Source organism: Anopheles bellator, chromosome 1, assembly GCF_943735745.2.
Source record: "Anopheles bellator chromosome 1, idAnoBellAS_SP24_06.2, whole genome shotgun sequence".
Classification (NCBI taxonomy): Eukaryota; Metazoa; Arthropoda; class Insecta; order Diptera; family Culicidae; genus Anopheles; species Anopheles bellator.
This window is the reverse complement of record NC_071285.1, coordinates 26,094,605-26,107,293: the sequence shown is the minus strand read 5'-3', so window position 1 is coordinate 26,107,293 and position 12,689 is coordinate 26,094,605. Positions and strand designations below refer to the sequence as shown.

General features: G+C 46.7%; 1 protein-coding gene across 1 annotated transcript in view; it reads left to right on the top strand.

The window, feature by feature from the left end:
• Nucleotides 1-12,689, top strand: part of LOC131215311 (uncharacterized) — a 38,951-nt gene that overhangs the window by 25,187 nt on the left and 1,075 nt on the right. The window contains exons 4-5 of the mRNA XM_058209700.1: nt 7,354-7,360; nt 9,221-9,359. Of these exons, the coding sequence (XP_058065683.1) occupies nt 7,354-7,360; nt 9,221-9,359 (146 nt within the window). The remainder of the gene's footprint in view (nt 1-7,353; nt 7,361-9,220; nt 9,360-12,689) is intronic.

Sequence of the window (12,689 nt, the reverse complement as noted above, 5' to 3'; positions counted from 1 at the left end):
TACTTGAAAGATCCATCGGAATATTGGACTCGGAAGTCATCTGGACGGGCAAAACAACTTAACCCTCGTGATAAACGAAGAGTAGTTAAAGCTCCGTCTAACACTACGAAAAGTTGTCGGCGTATTAAGAATGAATTGCACATGACTGTTGGCTATGCTACAATCTGAAGAACTCTTAGTTCCTCTGTAAGCATTGTCAGTAAATCAATGAGAAAAAATCCAGCAATGAAGATACACCACAAAGCAGCAAGATTGCAATTTGCAAACGAGCATATGTCATGGAAAGATGAATGGAGTTAGGTAAGCCATCGATACATTAAGTTTTCCAACATTTGAGTTTTTTTAAGTTCAGTTCGTTTGGAGTGATGAAAAGAAATTCAATCTTGATGTGCCGGATGGTTTTTGCCACTACTGAAGAGATTTGAGGCGGGAACCTCGTATTTTAGACGACGGAATTATGGCGGAGGTTCCATCATGGTATAGAGTTCATTTAACAGCCAAGCTAAACGTAATTTACCAATAGAACAGTGAAGGGTATATAGCCATTCTGGAGAGTAATTTGAAGCCATACCTGCATCGTTTCAACCACCACCAGTCAATTTTCGAGCAGGATGATGCAACTATCAATGCAAGTAAGGCAATAAAAACTTACTTGGAGCATTTGGGAGTAAATTTAATTACCTGGCCGGCTGTTTCTCCAGATCTCAACCCTGTTGAGAATGTTTGGGGAATTCCAGTTCGACAGATCTATGCGAATTGCAAGCAGTACGAAAACATACAGACGCTTGAAGTGGCGATTAGAAATACTTGGCGTTCCCTGTCGATGAACGTGCTAAAGAACCTATCCGAAAGTACGACAAACCGTACATTTCAAGTAAAAAATCATCGTGGAGAGGGCACCGATAATTGAAACATAATAATTTTCATTCAATTTTACTGGGTGACCCTATTTTCTTGAATAATACATAATGAGGCTAACATTTGGAAACATCCATTTTATCGATTTTTGGCTCCCTAAGTCAAAATAATTTTTATTTCGGAAAACCAAACAATGGATATTGTTTCTTTTGCAAAACTAATTGATTCCTCATTTATGAAAATAGGTTCAGCGCTTTATCTTAGTCTCAGTCTGAAAAAACGGGTGAGGCTATCATTATGAAAAGCAGTGTATTTGGCCTTCGCAAAAACGTCTTTCCGTTAATATGAAGAAAGAGCGAAGTTCAAAGCCTTAAATGAATAACCATCATAAAATAATGAGTGAACATCCATTCATTGACATTAGTTGCGCAACAGTCACAGGAGACTCAGAGGTTTAGCAAATGAAAGTTTAATGCAAGTCTGTTGCCCATATTTGGGCGCATCTTTGTGTCCGAAAATTCACGGATTATGTTTTGGAAAATTATTCTGCAAGCACACATTGACATTACGTGTGAAAAAATTGTTCCTTTGGGGTGGCTTACATGTTCCATTGCCCCTAGACAATAAATAAAAAGAAGAATTATCGCTGCGCCCAATAGCAAACCGAAAACGGGTAAGCCCGAACTGTTATGCCAAAATGTTGTGACAATACATTTAAGTTTTCACATCTTTTAGTTATGTGAAGTTGAAGCCGTTTACTGTTGAAGTTTGTTGTTGTTGTTTGTTGAAGTTGTTTAGTTGAAGCCGAAAATTCAGACCCACGAGCCATAAAAATAATCAGACCCAAGTTGCTCTATTCGGGAACGCCTTCGCCTTTATCGCCTTCCCCATGGATGGGAAGTATTCAAGGAAAATAGTATCGAATAGAAATAATAGAAAATAGTTAGATGATGCCCTAATAATGACATAGAGAATATTTCCAGGGCTCTGGGTAGATAACAGCTTTAATTCTTTAGTAGCAATGATGATCATACATTCCAGAAAAGGTCAGCGAACCCGACAGAGCTTGACAGATAATTGATCGTTGCAAATATGGCAACCCCGCATACTAGCAGGCATCACAGCGGTACGTAGCAGCTCCGAATCCTCAATAAAGAATAGCCTAACCATCTGAGGAAGAGCTGGCAAAACTCTGCCCACGGAAATATTCCAGAAGAACTGCAAAAACTTTGCCTGTGGAAAACGGAAACGAAGCAGTCGGCTGTCAAAATTACACAGCAGGCAAAATGATTAAAAAACATAAACGATAAGGCATGACCTTACGTGAGAAGTCGATCATCAAACGCCATAGACGCAGGCATACGGTTTCGACTACTAACGACTAGAAACGATTGACCACTTTGACAGCTGTCAAACTAAAACTAATTTCTACCAGAAACTAATGTAAGATTCTTGCACACTTACTATTGACCAATAATCGTCGGCCCTTCGACCCTATAATTAGGCATTTGCCAAATCCACTACCGACTTCTTAGTGTTAAGTCAACTGCAAATCACCATTGGAAAGCGCACAGTTAACCGGCACACTCCGAGCTAATCGATCTTTTCTTTTGAGGGAAGCGGAGCAAAAACGGTTCCACAATCTACGGCCACCATTTTGTGTGCAATCAGAAAGGTATCCGTGAAGGTGTTGGCCGGCCAATCCCAGCCGGCTCGGGTATCGTCTTTTCCAAGAAACCCAGCCCTGGACGTTACTTTACTCGGGCAGTGCGGCAGCCAATAATTTATGGCCGCTTCGCTTTCCCAAAACGTTATCTACGCTCCGCCGTACACTTCCTGGGGACCTTGGGAGGGCATTAATTTCCATCCATTTCGCTTTCGCCAGTTTATTACACTCATTATCTGACACCATCGTGGCTCCCCGCGTGCCCCGTGCCCCCGTTGCCCGTGGTGTCTGTTTTTCTTGGTTAATTAGGAACCGGATTAGCGGGCGGTAGGGGTGGGGTTGGCCGAACCGAATTGGAACGCCCAATTTAGAGTCTTTCGAATCCCTTCGACAAATTGAACCTTTTATCGGGCGGGCCGGGCGCGCGTGCGGCCGGCTAAGCGGAATAGGTTTTGGCTAAACCGTGGCCGGCTGGCTGAATAATTGAGCAGCAATATCGCGAAGGTACGAAGGCTGACGAAATACACCGAGTTCGATAAAATATGCGCCCAGCTCCTCCTCGCCATCCTCGGATCCTCCGGCGGCACGCTCGGTGTTTTTGTTGGCTTTTTTTCGGTTGTTTTCTTCAACTCCCGAAACGCGGCCCCGCGGCGAATTTCGCGAAACAGTTTCAAACATTACCTTCCGGTCGTAGCAGCAGCAGCAGCAGCAAACCGGAACGCCCGGGCCAGGATACAGCGGACGGCGGTGTGACGGGGTGCGAAAATCATGTCGCTTCCGGGTGGAAAAGGAAAGTTTCCGTTCCGTTCCGGAAGGCGATGCTTCAGGGAGGGGTGTGTGACGGTTAATAGGAAGTTGTTTAAATTTTACATTCAGTTAATTGGAAATATTTCATGCCGAGCGAAATATTTCACGTCTACAGAATTAGTAACAGGAGAGCCTGGCGATGGGTTTATTAGTTACTCCCGGAAGCCCCGGAAATGGGTAGGGAAGTTAACGATGGATCGGAGTGGATTAACTGTGGGCCGGTGGGGTGAATCTGGCACGTTTGATTGATGGCTTGTTATCCGAAATAATTGCATTCATTTTTCCATCAAGCAAATCGTGGGCTAAGCGACGAGCTCCCGTGAAATCGTGACCATATTATCAAGCCGGAGTCCGGTCCGGACTTGGGCGATAAACTTTCGCCTTCCTCGCCCGGGACGTAAGGACACGAGCGGACAGGAAGCGAGAGGAATTGTCATGTTCCGCACGTCCGCGACGAGTTGGTGACGGTTTCTGGGCCTTTGTTTTTCGTGGAACTGGAACATTTGGGACATCTGGGAGCAGCGAAGAAGTTGAGCGCTACCTGTGGCCAGACCGTGCTAATGAAAGCCGGGTGAGGCCGGGTGGGTCCGGGCTGGTGGCTGGCAGGACGGTAGTCGCCCACTGACTGAAAAGTAAACATGTCGCGCTAGAAATTGAATCCGAAAGCCCGCCAGCCGGTACGGTCTTCTGGCCACCGACCGACTTCTGGCGCAACTTGCAACTCTGCGGACTGCGGGAGTCGGAACCGGACGCCCCCCCCACCTCCCCCCTCACCGCCCAATCGGACGTATGAATGATTCATGAGGGCGCGCGCGCGCGTCAAACTTTCAGCGCGCGGCAGCTCCCGAAAAAGTTGCCGAAAATTCGATTCCAGCTCGCGGGGCCGCGGCGGAATCGGCCCCGAAATCCTCGTGCATCGAGTCCCCCCCCTCTCAGCTTTCTGATTTAACTTTTCCATCTTTCTCAAAGCGACTTTTTTCCGGTGCCGGCCCGATGGCCCTTTCGACTCCCCGGCCCCGAGGGGTGGGAAATTTATTTCTATGAATGTGCAGCGGACCGAGCCGGAGCTGGCGCAAACATTTTTGCTCCGCGTCTGCTGTGTTCCCCCAGGGGCCCGGGAGCTTCGGGGTCACGGGTTCGATGGGGGTGGGGTGCGGTCTCGAACTCTGGTAGGTCGGGAAAAATGAATTATTGGAAATTTATTTGAAAATCATTCACCAATCGGCATGCGCCGGGGCCTCCCGGGGCCCGGGAATTAGAACGCGGCGCCGGTTAGGTCAGGTGGTCCGCGAGGGGGTTAGGAAGGGTTGAGCCTTGCGGCGGCCGGACCAGCAAATGGCACACCGGAATCGATATAAAAATCATACAAAATAAAGTTTGCCCCTTGCCGCGCGGTTTTACCCACGCAACCCGGAATTCCACCGGAAGGAGAGAAGAAAAGCAACATCAATACGCTTTTCCGACCCTCCGCCCACCCGCGTGTGTGTGTGTGTGTGTGTGGAAAACCGGCACAATATTAAATAAAACAAAAAACGTGACCCAGAACCGATTAACGGCACACACATACGCCTCGGAACTCGGCGGAGCCTTTTTTGTGACCGTTTTTTGACCATTCAAATGGTCCCATAGTGTGTCCCGAAGGGGGTTCTCGGGTGGGGGTGGGGGACGATGGAGAATAAATAATATTTCTCGCTTTACAATTTATTCCCGGCCCCGTCAGAGGGAAGGCGCACGTACTCGGTCGGGTAATAATCATGGTGAGAGTGTTGGGCCGTCGGTTGGGCCAGTTCGAATCGAATGAAAAATGCTTTCCAATGAGCATAAAATCGGTATCCGGACCGGTGCCACCCACCCACTCGGCCAACAGCAACGACACAGAGAAAAAAGGAAAAGGCCAATGCTTGTGTTTATCACCTTCCCGGCGTGCGACGACCCGGGACCTGCGTTACGCCCGCCGTTGGAGGCAATATTTGCTTGATTGGGGTGCTATGGGGAGGCTGCGGCGTGGACGGAACGGGAGGGAAACTCCGCGCCGTGAGAATGCGAGAATTTTGCTGTTTTCTTCTGCGACAGTCAATAAAACGTGAATCCCGACACATTCTTATATTCATTGCTGCTGCTGCTGTTGTTGTGGCAATACTGCGAGTGCGTGGTCTACGACGCTATGTTGTGTCTTTCGGTCAAATGATATGCCAAATGATGACAACGACATTCCAGTTGCTCCCCAGTTCTGTCACTTCTTCGACCCATATGGTTCATTGTCGGGGAAGATTTTCAACGCCCAGCAAAGTTATCGGAGAAGTAGGTGTTCAGGAGCGAGTGACTTTTGGACCTATCAGGGTGACAGGGTTAGATTATTGCTGCTACTGGCGAGATCACCACATGCCTTTGCATTAGTGCAACGCTGCTGTGGTTGAATTTATAGCTTGAGATTCAAACTGTTTTTAAAAAAATCAAATGTTTATTATATTCAAATAAAAAATTCTATTTTATTCAAAGTATGCACCAACGCTAGCTATACATTTCTCCTATCTCTCTGCTAAATCGTGGATTCCCTGACGAAAAAATACTTTGTCTATTTAAGTAAACTAATTAGTCATCCCAGTTCAATTTCCTCCAGGCCATGGAGCACCTGGCGCCTCCATTTTGGACTTCGTACACTTCGGACTCCTTGTGATGCAGCACCACTTTCTGGTCCCACCAGAAAGTGCGTTTTTTTTTGAGTCCTTCGACGCTTCTTCCTTGTTAAGCCAAAATCTCCATTTTTCATTTTTTTTAACCGCTAAAAGCATTGCGATATTTCAAAAATATGCCCCGACAATCATTTGATGCGATTCTGTAGCAGTTTTCTTCAACAGGTAGCAGAAAAATAATAATCCCCGCAAAATGTCATTTTCAGGCACAAAAGTTGACATGGACCCTTTCAAAGATCGGTTGCAAACCGAAAAAATTTTATTTTCGACCTGAACTCGTTTACCTGATGTCAAAACAAAGTAATATTGCCAAAAAAGCAAACTAAAAGGTCCCAATCGGCAGACCCTTGTAAAGATGATTGAGTAGAGTCAGAACACCTGCCACCTCTTTATCGATTTCAAGGCCGCACATGATAGTATAGCCAGAGTAAAATTGTATGAGACCATGGAATGGAATACCGGCCAAACTTATCAGACTTGTTAAAATGATCATGACCAACGCCACACGGTAGGTGAAGGTGGATGGGAAGCTCCCCGATTCCTTCGCTACCCTTCGCATTATAGGCCGAAGGCTCTCCGATGTAGCTCAGGCTTACATAGGGTTTGGGCAACCTGTGAACAATCTCAGTCCGGAGATAAACGAAAACAACACCAAAATCATGATGATGCCACCGTCAGAAACGAGCCATTGTTTGCTGTACTCAATAATCGTCTCCTTTTCGTACGACTAACAATTTACTGTCATGTAACTGACCAAAATATGTCCCTTTGTCAGTGTGGTAATGCATTTACTTTTTTTGCCTTATGTTAAAAATTTCTGTTATTTATCAGTTCGTAAACCTGTTTTTGTATTCGTCTCGTCAAATGGGATTAGAAATCCTACATTGCCCCTGTAAATTGTCCATCAGGCTACGCCGCTCGTTGATTCGCTCGAGATAAATAAATAAATAAATTGTTTAATAGCAATATCCCAATAGGCTCACATTTCCAACAGTGTTGAACGAGACGTTCAACTAATCCAGGAAACCTCATGTTAGGTAATATTGCGAAGCGTTCGTCAAATTTTCGTTGAGCGTTTGTTCGTTAATGGAGCAAATCTCTGAATGATTTCGTTCTCCATTGCGTTCGATGTGAAAAGGATTCTTCACATCGCGCTCAATTGTCAGGACCATATTTTGATCTGATTATCTCGACATGCAGTTTTCTACGTTTTGCTTCTATTCAACGTTTTCGACCTTATAAAGGAATTCCCGGAGGTTGTCTAAACCAAACCACAACATTCGACACAGTGCGAACCTTTGCTAACTAACGGACTATATTTGTGCTCAGTTCTAGTGTAAGTTGAGAGTTTTAGTTTATTCATATGACCGCCGCTCGTCCAGAGGGCTTATGTCCGGATGGTTGATGGGTCCAGTGACACTTTGAGGTAAAATGTGGCCCGTGTGCACAATCCGCGTGTTGCATTGCTTCCGATACTGCCAGCAACGAGGTGACGGGAAGAGTCGATACCGGCCCAATACGGGGGAAATTTTCAAACCGCCAACCATAAACCGAGAAATGTTGATCAAACACATCGGCGTTTGTTGGTTCAATATTTCGCACCGGTCGAGGGAGTGGAATCGATCAGGGTGCCCCCCCCCCTGCACCAGGTTATCGAATTATCCTACCACGGGCCCGACTTCATTAGGACCATCACAACTTTAATTGCAAATGGAGCGCTGGGTTTAGAAATAATGCAGAAAATGTGAACGCAACTAATTCATCGGTCGGTCTGATTTGCGGTTTGGCTTTTCCGACCGAAATCAATACCCCGCGGTTTGCGCTGTAATTGCACTGATTTGAGGTTGAGCTGAAAGGATAATAATCCTGCCGAAGTGGGCTCGACGACTCGTCGTTCCGTAGCGCAAGTTGCAGTGCGAGTTAAGTCCCCGTTCATTACCCACTTCAGGTCTCAGGTGGAGAGAGTGGCAGCACTCTCTTCAAATGTTAGTTAGTGTCAATGGCAGAAGTTCCGAGCCACTTCCAAGACATTACGGCCATTATGCACGCCGGCAGCTGCCAGCAAGTCCGGGCTATCCGTATGGATTATGAATCAGTGGATTCATAAAATGGTAGGAGATTTACAACTCCCAGGGTCCTCGAGATTAAGCGACTGCAATTTATGGAGATAAATCCTCCGTTCGCCCCGAAGCAATGTGGCGCAGGACCTGTGGGGCGGCGGTAACCTGTGGCACACCTCAAGCCGGGTCGTCTGGGTCGTTGCCGTTGCCGTTGCCCTCAACAAGGAGCGAAGCGAACGCGCGCACTCACTAACGAGCGCACCGTTGGCAGTGAAATCAGGGCACAAATAATTCTACACCCAGCACAACACAGCCCTGCCAGCTTGGCCAAAGGGTGTCCAGAAGGTACGGGAGATAGCGCGAGCGCTAGTTTTTCCACTGCGACTACGGTCTCCGGTGGCCCTACAGGTCTTGTAACATTGGCGCTGTTTAGGAAGCTCAATGCAAATTGCGTTTTCCCAGGGCGGTTTCGGTGGAGTCAGGCGACGTCCATGGCCCTGTTGCAGACGGACGGGGGCCCGGTTTAAGGCCATCATCTCCGACCGCACCTCACGCTGACAGGCCCGGGACGTGGACGAGGACTAACGTGCCACCGGCCAGCTGCATATGCGGTACGCCATTATTTATTGCCCCAGTGTGCCACTGACACGTACCTTCGGGTGCAGACTGGTTTACTCCATCGCCCGTCTCTCTCTCCCCTGGTCTGCCGTGCCGCGTGTGGACTGTTTTTGATGTAAAGGGTTGCCGATGACAGATGACGATCAACTGCGAGGCTAACTAGATGCTGCTCAACACCGTCCAACACACAACCATTAATGTTTAACAACCTCGGCACAAAGGCCTGCTGACGAGTGTGTCTTGGCGAGTTCCCTTCCGATGCTCTGAATATCGATATGTCAACACGTTCCACATGTTCCGTCACTCTCGGACCACTGGGTGGGGGGGAGCTGAATAAATAAGGTGCCCGGGATTCGCTTCCCGGGATTGATGTTGCGAGTTCCGACACTCGTCGGATTTTATCTCGTTACGACCATCCACTGAGCAACTGAGCAAAAATATATTCTGTTTCTTCTCCATTTCTTTTCATATGTCGCGGATCCGTGGAAACCCTCCTCCGTGTTCACCCGACGCCGCAGGTGGAGTGCATCGCGCGTATCTTCGATCTCTACGAGCGGTCGGCGGTCGAGACGGCGGACGAGAACTATCCCCAGGTGCGGGTGCTCTCCAACAGCGACAACGGTGTGCACTTTTCCTTCATGAGCGACAAGGACGAAGGTGAGAGCCGTATTCCGTGCATCAGCAACCTCATAATCGGTAGCGTTTGTAGGGGGGCGCGCTCAGTGCAATAATTGCTTCCCGAGCTGCGGCGGAGTTTTTCAACATCCCCAGAGTTGTGCCTCTCCTGTTCACCCTCGACACTCGAGTGCTCCGGTTATGCTTCTACTTCGGAAGGGGCGTGTAATGACGGCGGAGAAAATGACTAGACTGTTACGATTGCGTCAAGCTGCGATTTCTCCCGAGTCTCCCGCGCCACCCTGGAGTTACGGGCCCAGGAGATACGGACAGCACGGGGAAGATAAAAGAAGCCACAGCTTCACCCCTAATGGATAATGGAGGCATGTCTGGATGCATTCTTATGTGAAAAAACCGGCTTCCTGGAAAGTCTGTGATGCTCTTACTTTCTTAGGCGCCGGGAGATTCAAAGGCAGCCGTAATCATTAACCAGCCAAATTAGTCTTCCTCTTGTTTTCTGAATGCGCTGGACCAACTTACATACCAGACGGCGGCATACAGCCTACATTCAGGCGTTTATGTGGAAAGAAGAAAGGCCCATGTTTTCTTGTTATATACAAATATTGGGTGTGTGAATTAATTCTTGCGGTATTTATTCGACATTTGTGAGCTAACTACAACAACAAAACGTATGACTACCTTAATGAAAGTATTGCCCGTCATTAGCTACTACTTTCTCCCATCTTTTAGGTAGTTCCTCGATTCCGTGTCGATAGAACTTCTTATCTTTAGAAGCGATCTACTCAGAGACTTATTTTTCGATATTTTCAAAAGAAATGAACCGCTGTGCTGCCAAATCGTTACTTACGTAACGGAACAAATACTACCACGAAAGAGTAACATCTGGTTAATATGGCGGGGAGGTTCACAGTTCCCATCCGACATTTACGACATATGTTTTGACCGGTTTTACGATGTGGGGTCGAGTTTTGTCATTTTGAAAAATCAGCCTATCATGTCTTTTATACCATTTTCGACGTTTTATGGCCAAAGCATTGCTTCAAATGCATTAATTGTTGTTGATGGGATTGTCCTTCAATAACTTCATCGGGTTTTAAAAGCTCAAAGTACACCACACCTTTCATATCCCACCATATGCACATCATAAGCATTGCGCAGTGAATATTTCGCTTTGGTTTCGATGGACATGGTTCACCAAACCGTATCCAGGGCTTTTTGGGTTTAGAATTTTTGTAATAACTCCACGTTTTATCACCAATGACGATTCAATACAAGAATCCCTTTTTTCTGCCGTGCAAGCTGTAATGAAAAAGTACTTCCCGCAAAAATGCTTTATCAGGAACAAAACTTGACATGTTCAAATGCTTAAAAAAGGTGTTGTTTACACTTTGACCAAACAATCTATACTGAGTTAGAAGCGTAATGAGAGTAGCTATCAAACACATATTTTATTTAAAAAAAATCTGTTACATTTAGTGAGTAAAGCCATCTATTATAAAACCGTAAGGATTAATTCACACACGTAATATGTTAAGGGGATTGAATGCTTTCGTCGGAACAGAATATAGTTCGTAGAAGTTCGGTAAACCATTTACCACTTTCAGCTACCTCAACTAAATCGCCACGCTTGTGACATTTTGTTGCCAGCACAGTCACTTGATTACGCCTCAGCCTACGAGATTTCCCAAGAAACCGAGCCTTTCTCGGTACATCGCTAATTTGAAACTGTTTGCACCGGTTGGGCCTACGTCACTCTGTGCGCGTCGTTTCGTATTCCCGTAACCGTCGGTACCTTCGTTCGGCGAAGAGTAACTGGTGTTGTTCCTGGAACCGCGGACAGTTTGCTATTTTTAAAAAGTCACGTCCTGGTCCAGCTCGAAGCAGAATTGTTCGCATGCAGAGGCGTGCAGATAGCAGTGACAGCAACGAAAGGCTTCACCCGTTTTGGATCACAGGACAGTGTGTGAAAGTCGTAAAAATCTTTGCCAAGCGTTCCACAAGCCGTACGATTGATTCTTTTCACTCGGTGCTGCGCTGTAAATGTGGTCACAAACGAGCCAGCCGACAGTCGGTCGGACAACGGCAAACTACGGCGGGCCAGGATGCCATCCGCTTGATCCAGAGCCGAGCGCTGAAGAGCAGCAACGAAATGGCAACGAGCTGGTCGACGAAAAAAAGGACCATTATCTGCACGTCTTCTGTTTAACGACGTGCTCGGGCAGATTGGTCCACAAAAAGTGCGGCCAGTTGGGCGATGTGCGAAATGGCGTCGATATGGACCGGCTGGGCCAATCGAAACACAAACTGGCCAACGAGGACGCAAACGCAAAAAAGCGAAAACCCAATCGAAATGTGGTGGCTTTACGTTTTTGTGTCATCAAAGCGATGGTTAGTCACGGTGCGCCCCTCCATTAGTGTGCCGAACTTGCCGAATTGCCACAGCCACCGTTGCAGTGCCTCACATTCGAGCAGTTTCTAAAAATAGCCGTTCGAACCGATTCAATGTCCTCTCTCGGTGTTCCGCCCAAGGCGACCCATTCAAGGCGACGGTTGTTTGGGGCCCCTCGCCTGGGCAGTTAATTCCTATTGGTTGCAATAGTAGTTGATAGTAGTAGGAACAGATGAGACCCCACCACTGGACCAGTAGCTGCAATCTGGCAGACAGGAAGTGGGGTCCTCGTCTGCAGGATGTTGTAACAACCATTAGGAACACGCAGTTTGCGTCTTCTTCGGAACGGACAAATCATACCTGGACTGGCAATAAACGCTCGCAAAAGTTCTATAAGGTGTTTGAATTAATTCCTTCCGTTTTACAATAGATGGCGTTAATCACTAAATATAACCAATATTTTTTTAAGAAACATGTTTTTGATAGCTACTGTCATTACGCATCTAACGCTGTATAGATTGTTTGGTCAAAGTGTAAACAACACCTGTGTTAAGCATTTGAACATGTCAAGTTTTGTTCCTGATAAAGAACTTTTGCGGGGAGTACTTTTTCACTACAACTTGCACGGCAGAAAAAGGGGTTCTTGTACCGAATCGTCACTGGTGATGAAAAGTGGAGTTATTACAAGAATCTTAAACCCAAAAAGGCCTGGATACAGCTTGGTGAACCATGTCCATCGCAACCAAAACGAAATTTTCAATTAGCAACGGTTATGATGTGCATATGGTGGGATATGAAAGGTGTGGTGTACTTTGAGCTTTTAAAACCCGATGAAATTATTGAAGGACAAACCCATCAACAACAATAAATGCATTTGAAGCAATGCTTTGGCCATAAAACGACGAGAATGTTATAAATGACTTGATAGGCTGCTTTTTCAAAATGACAAAACTCGAACCCCC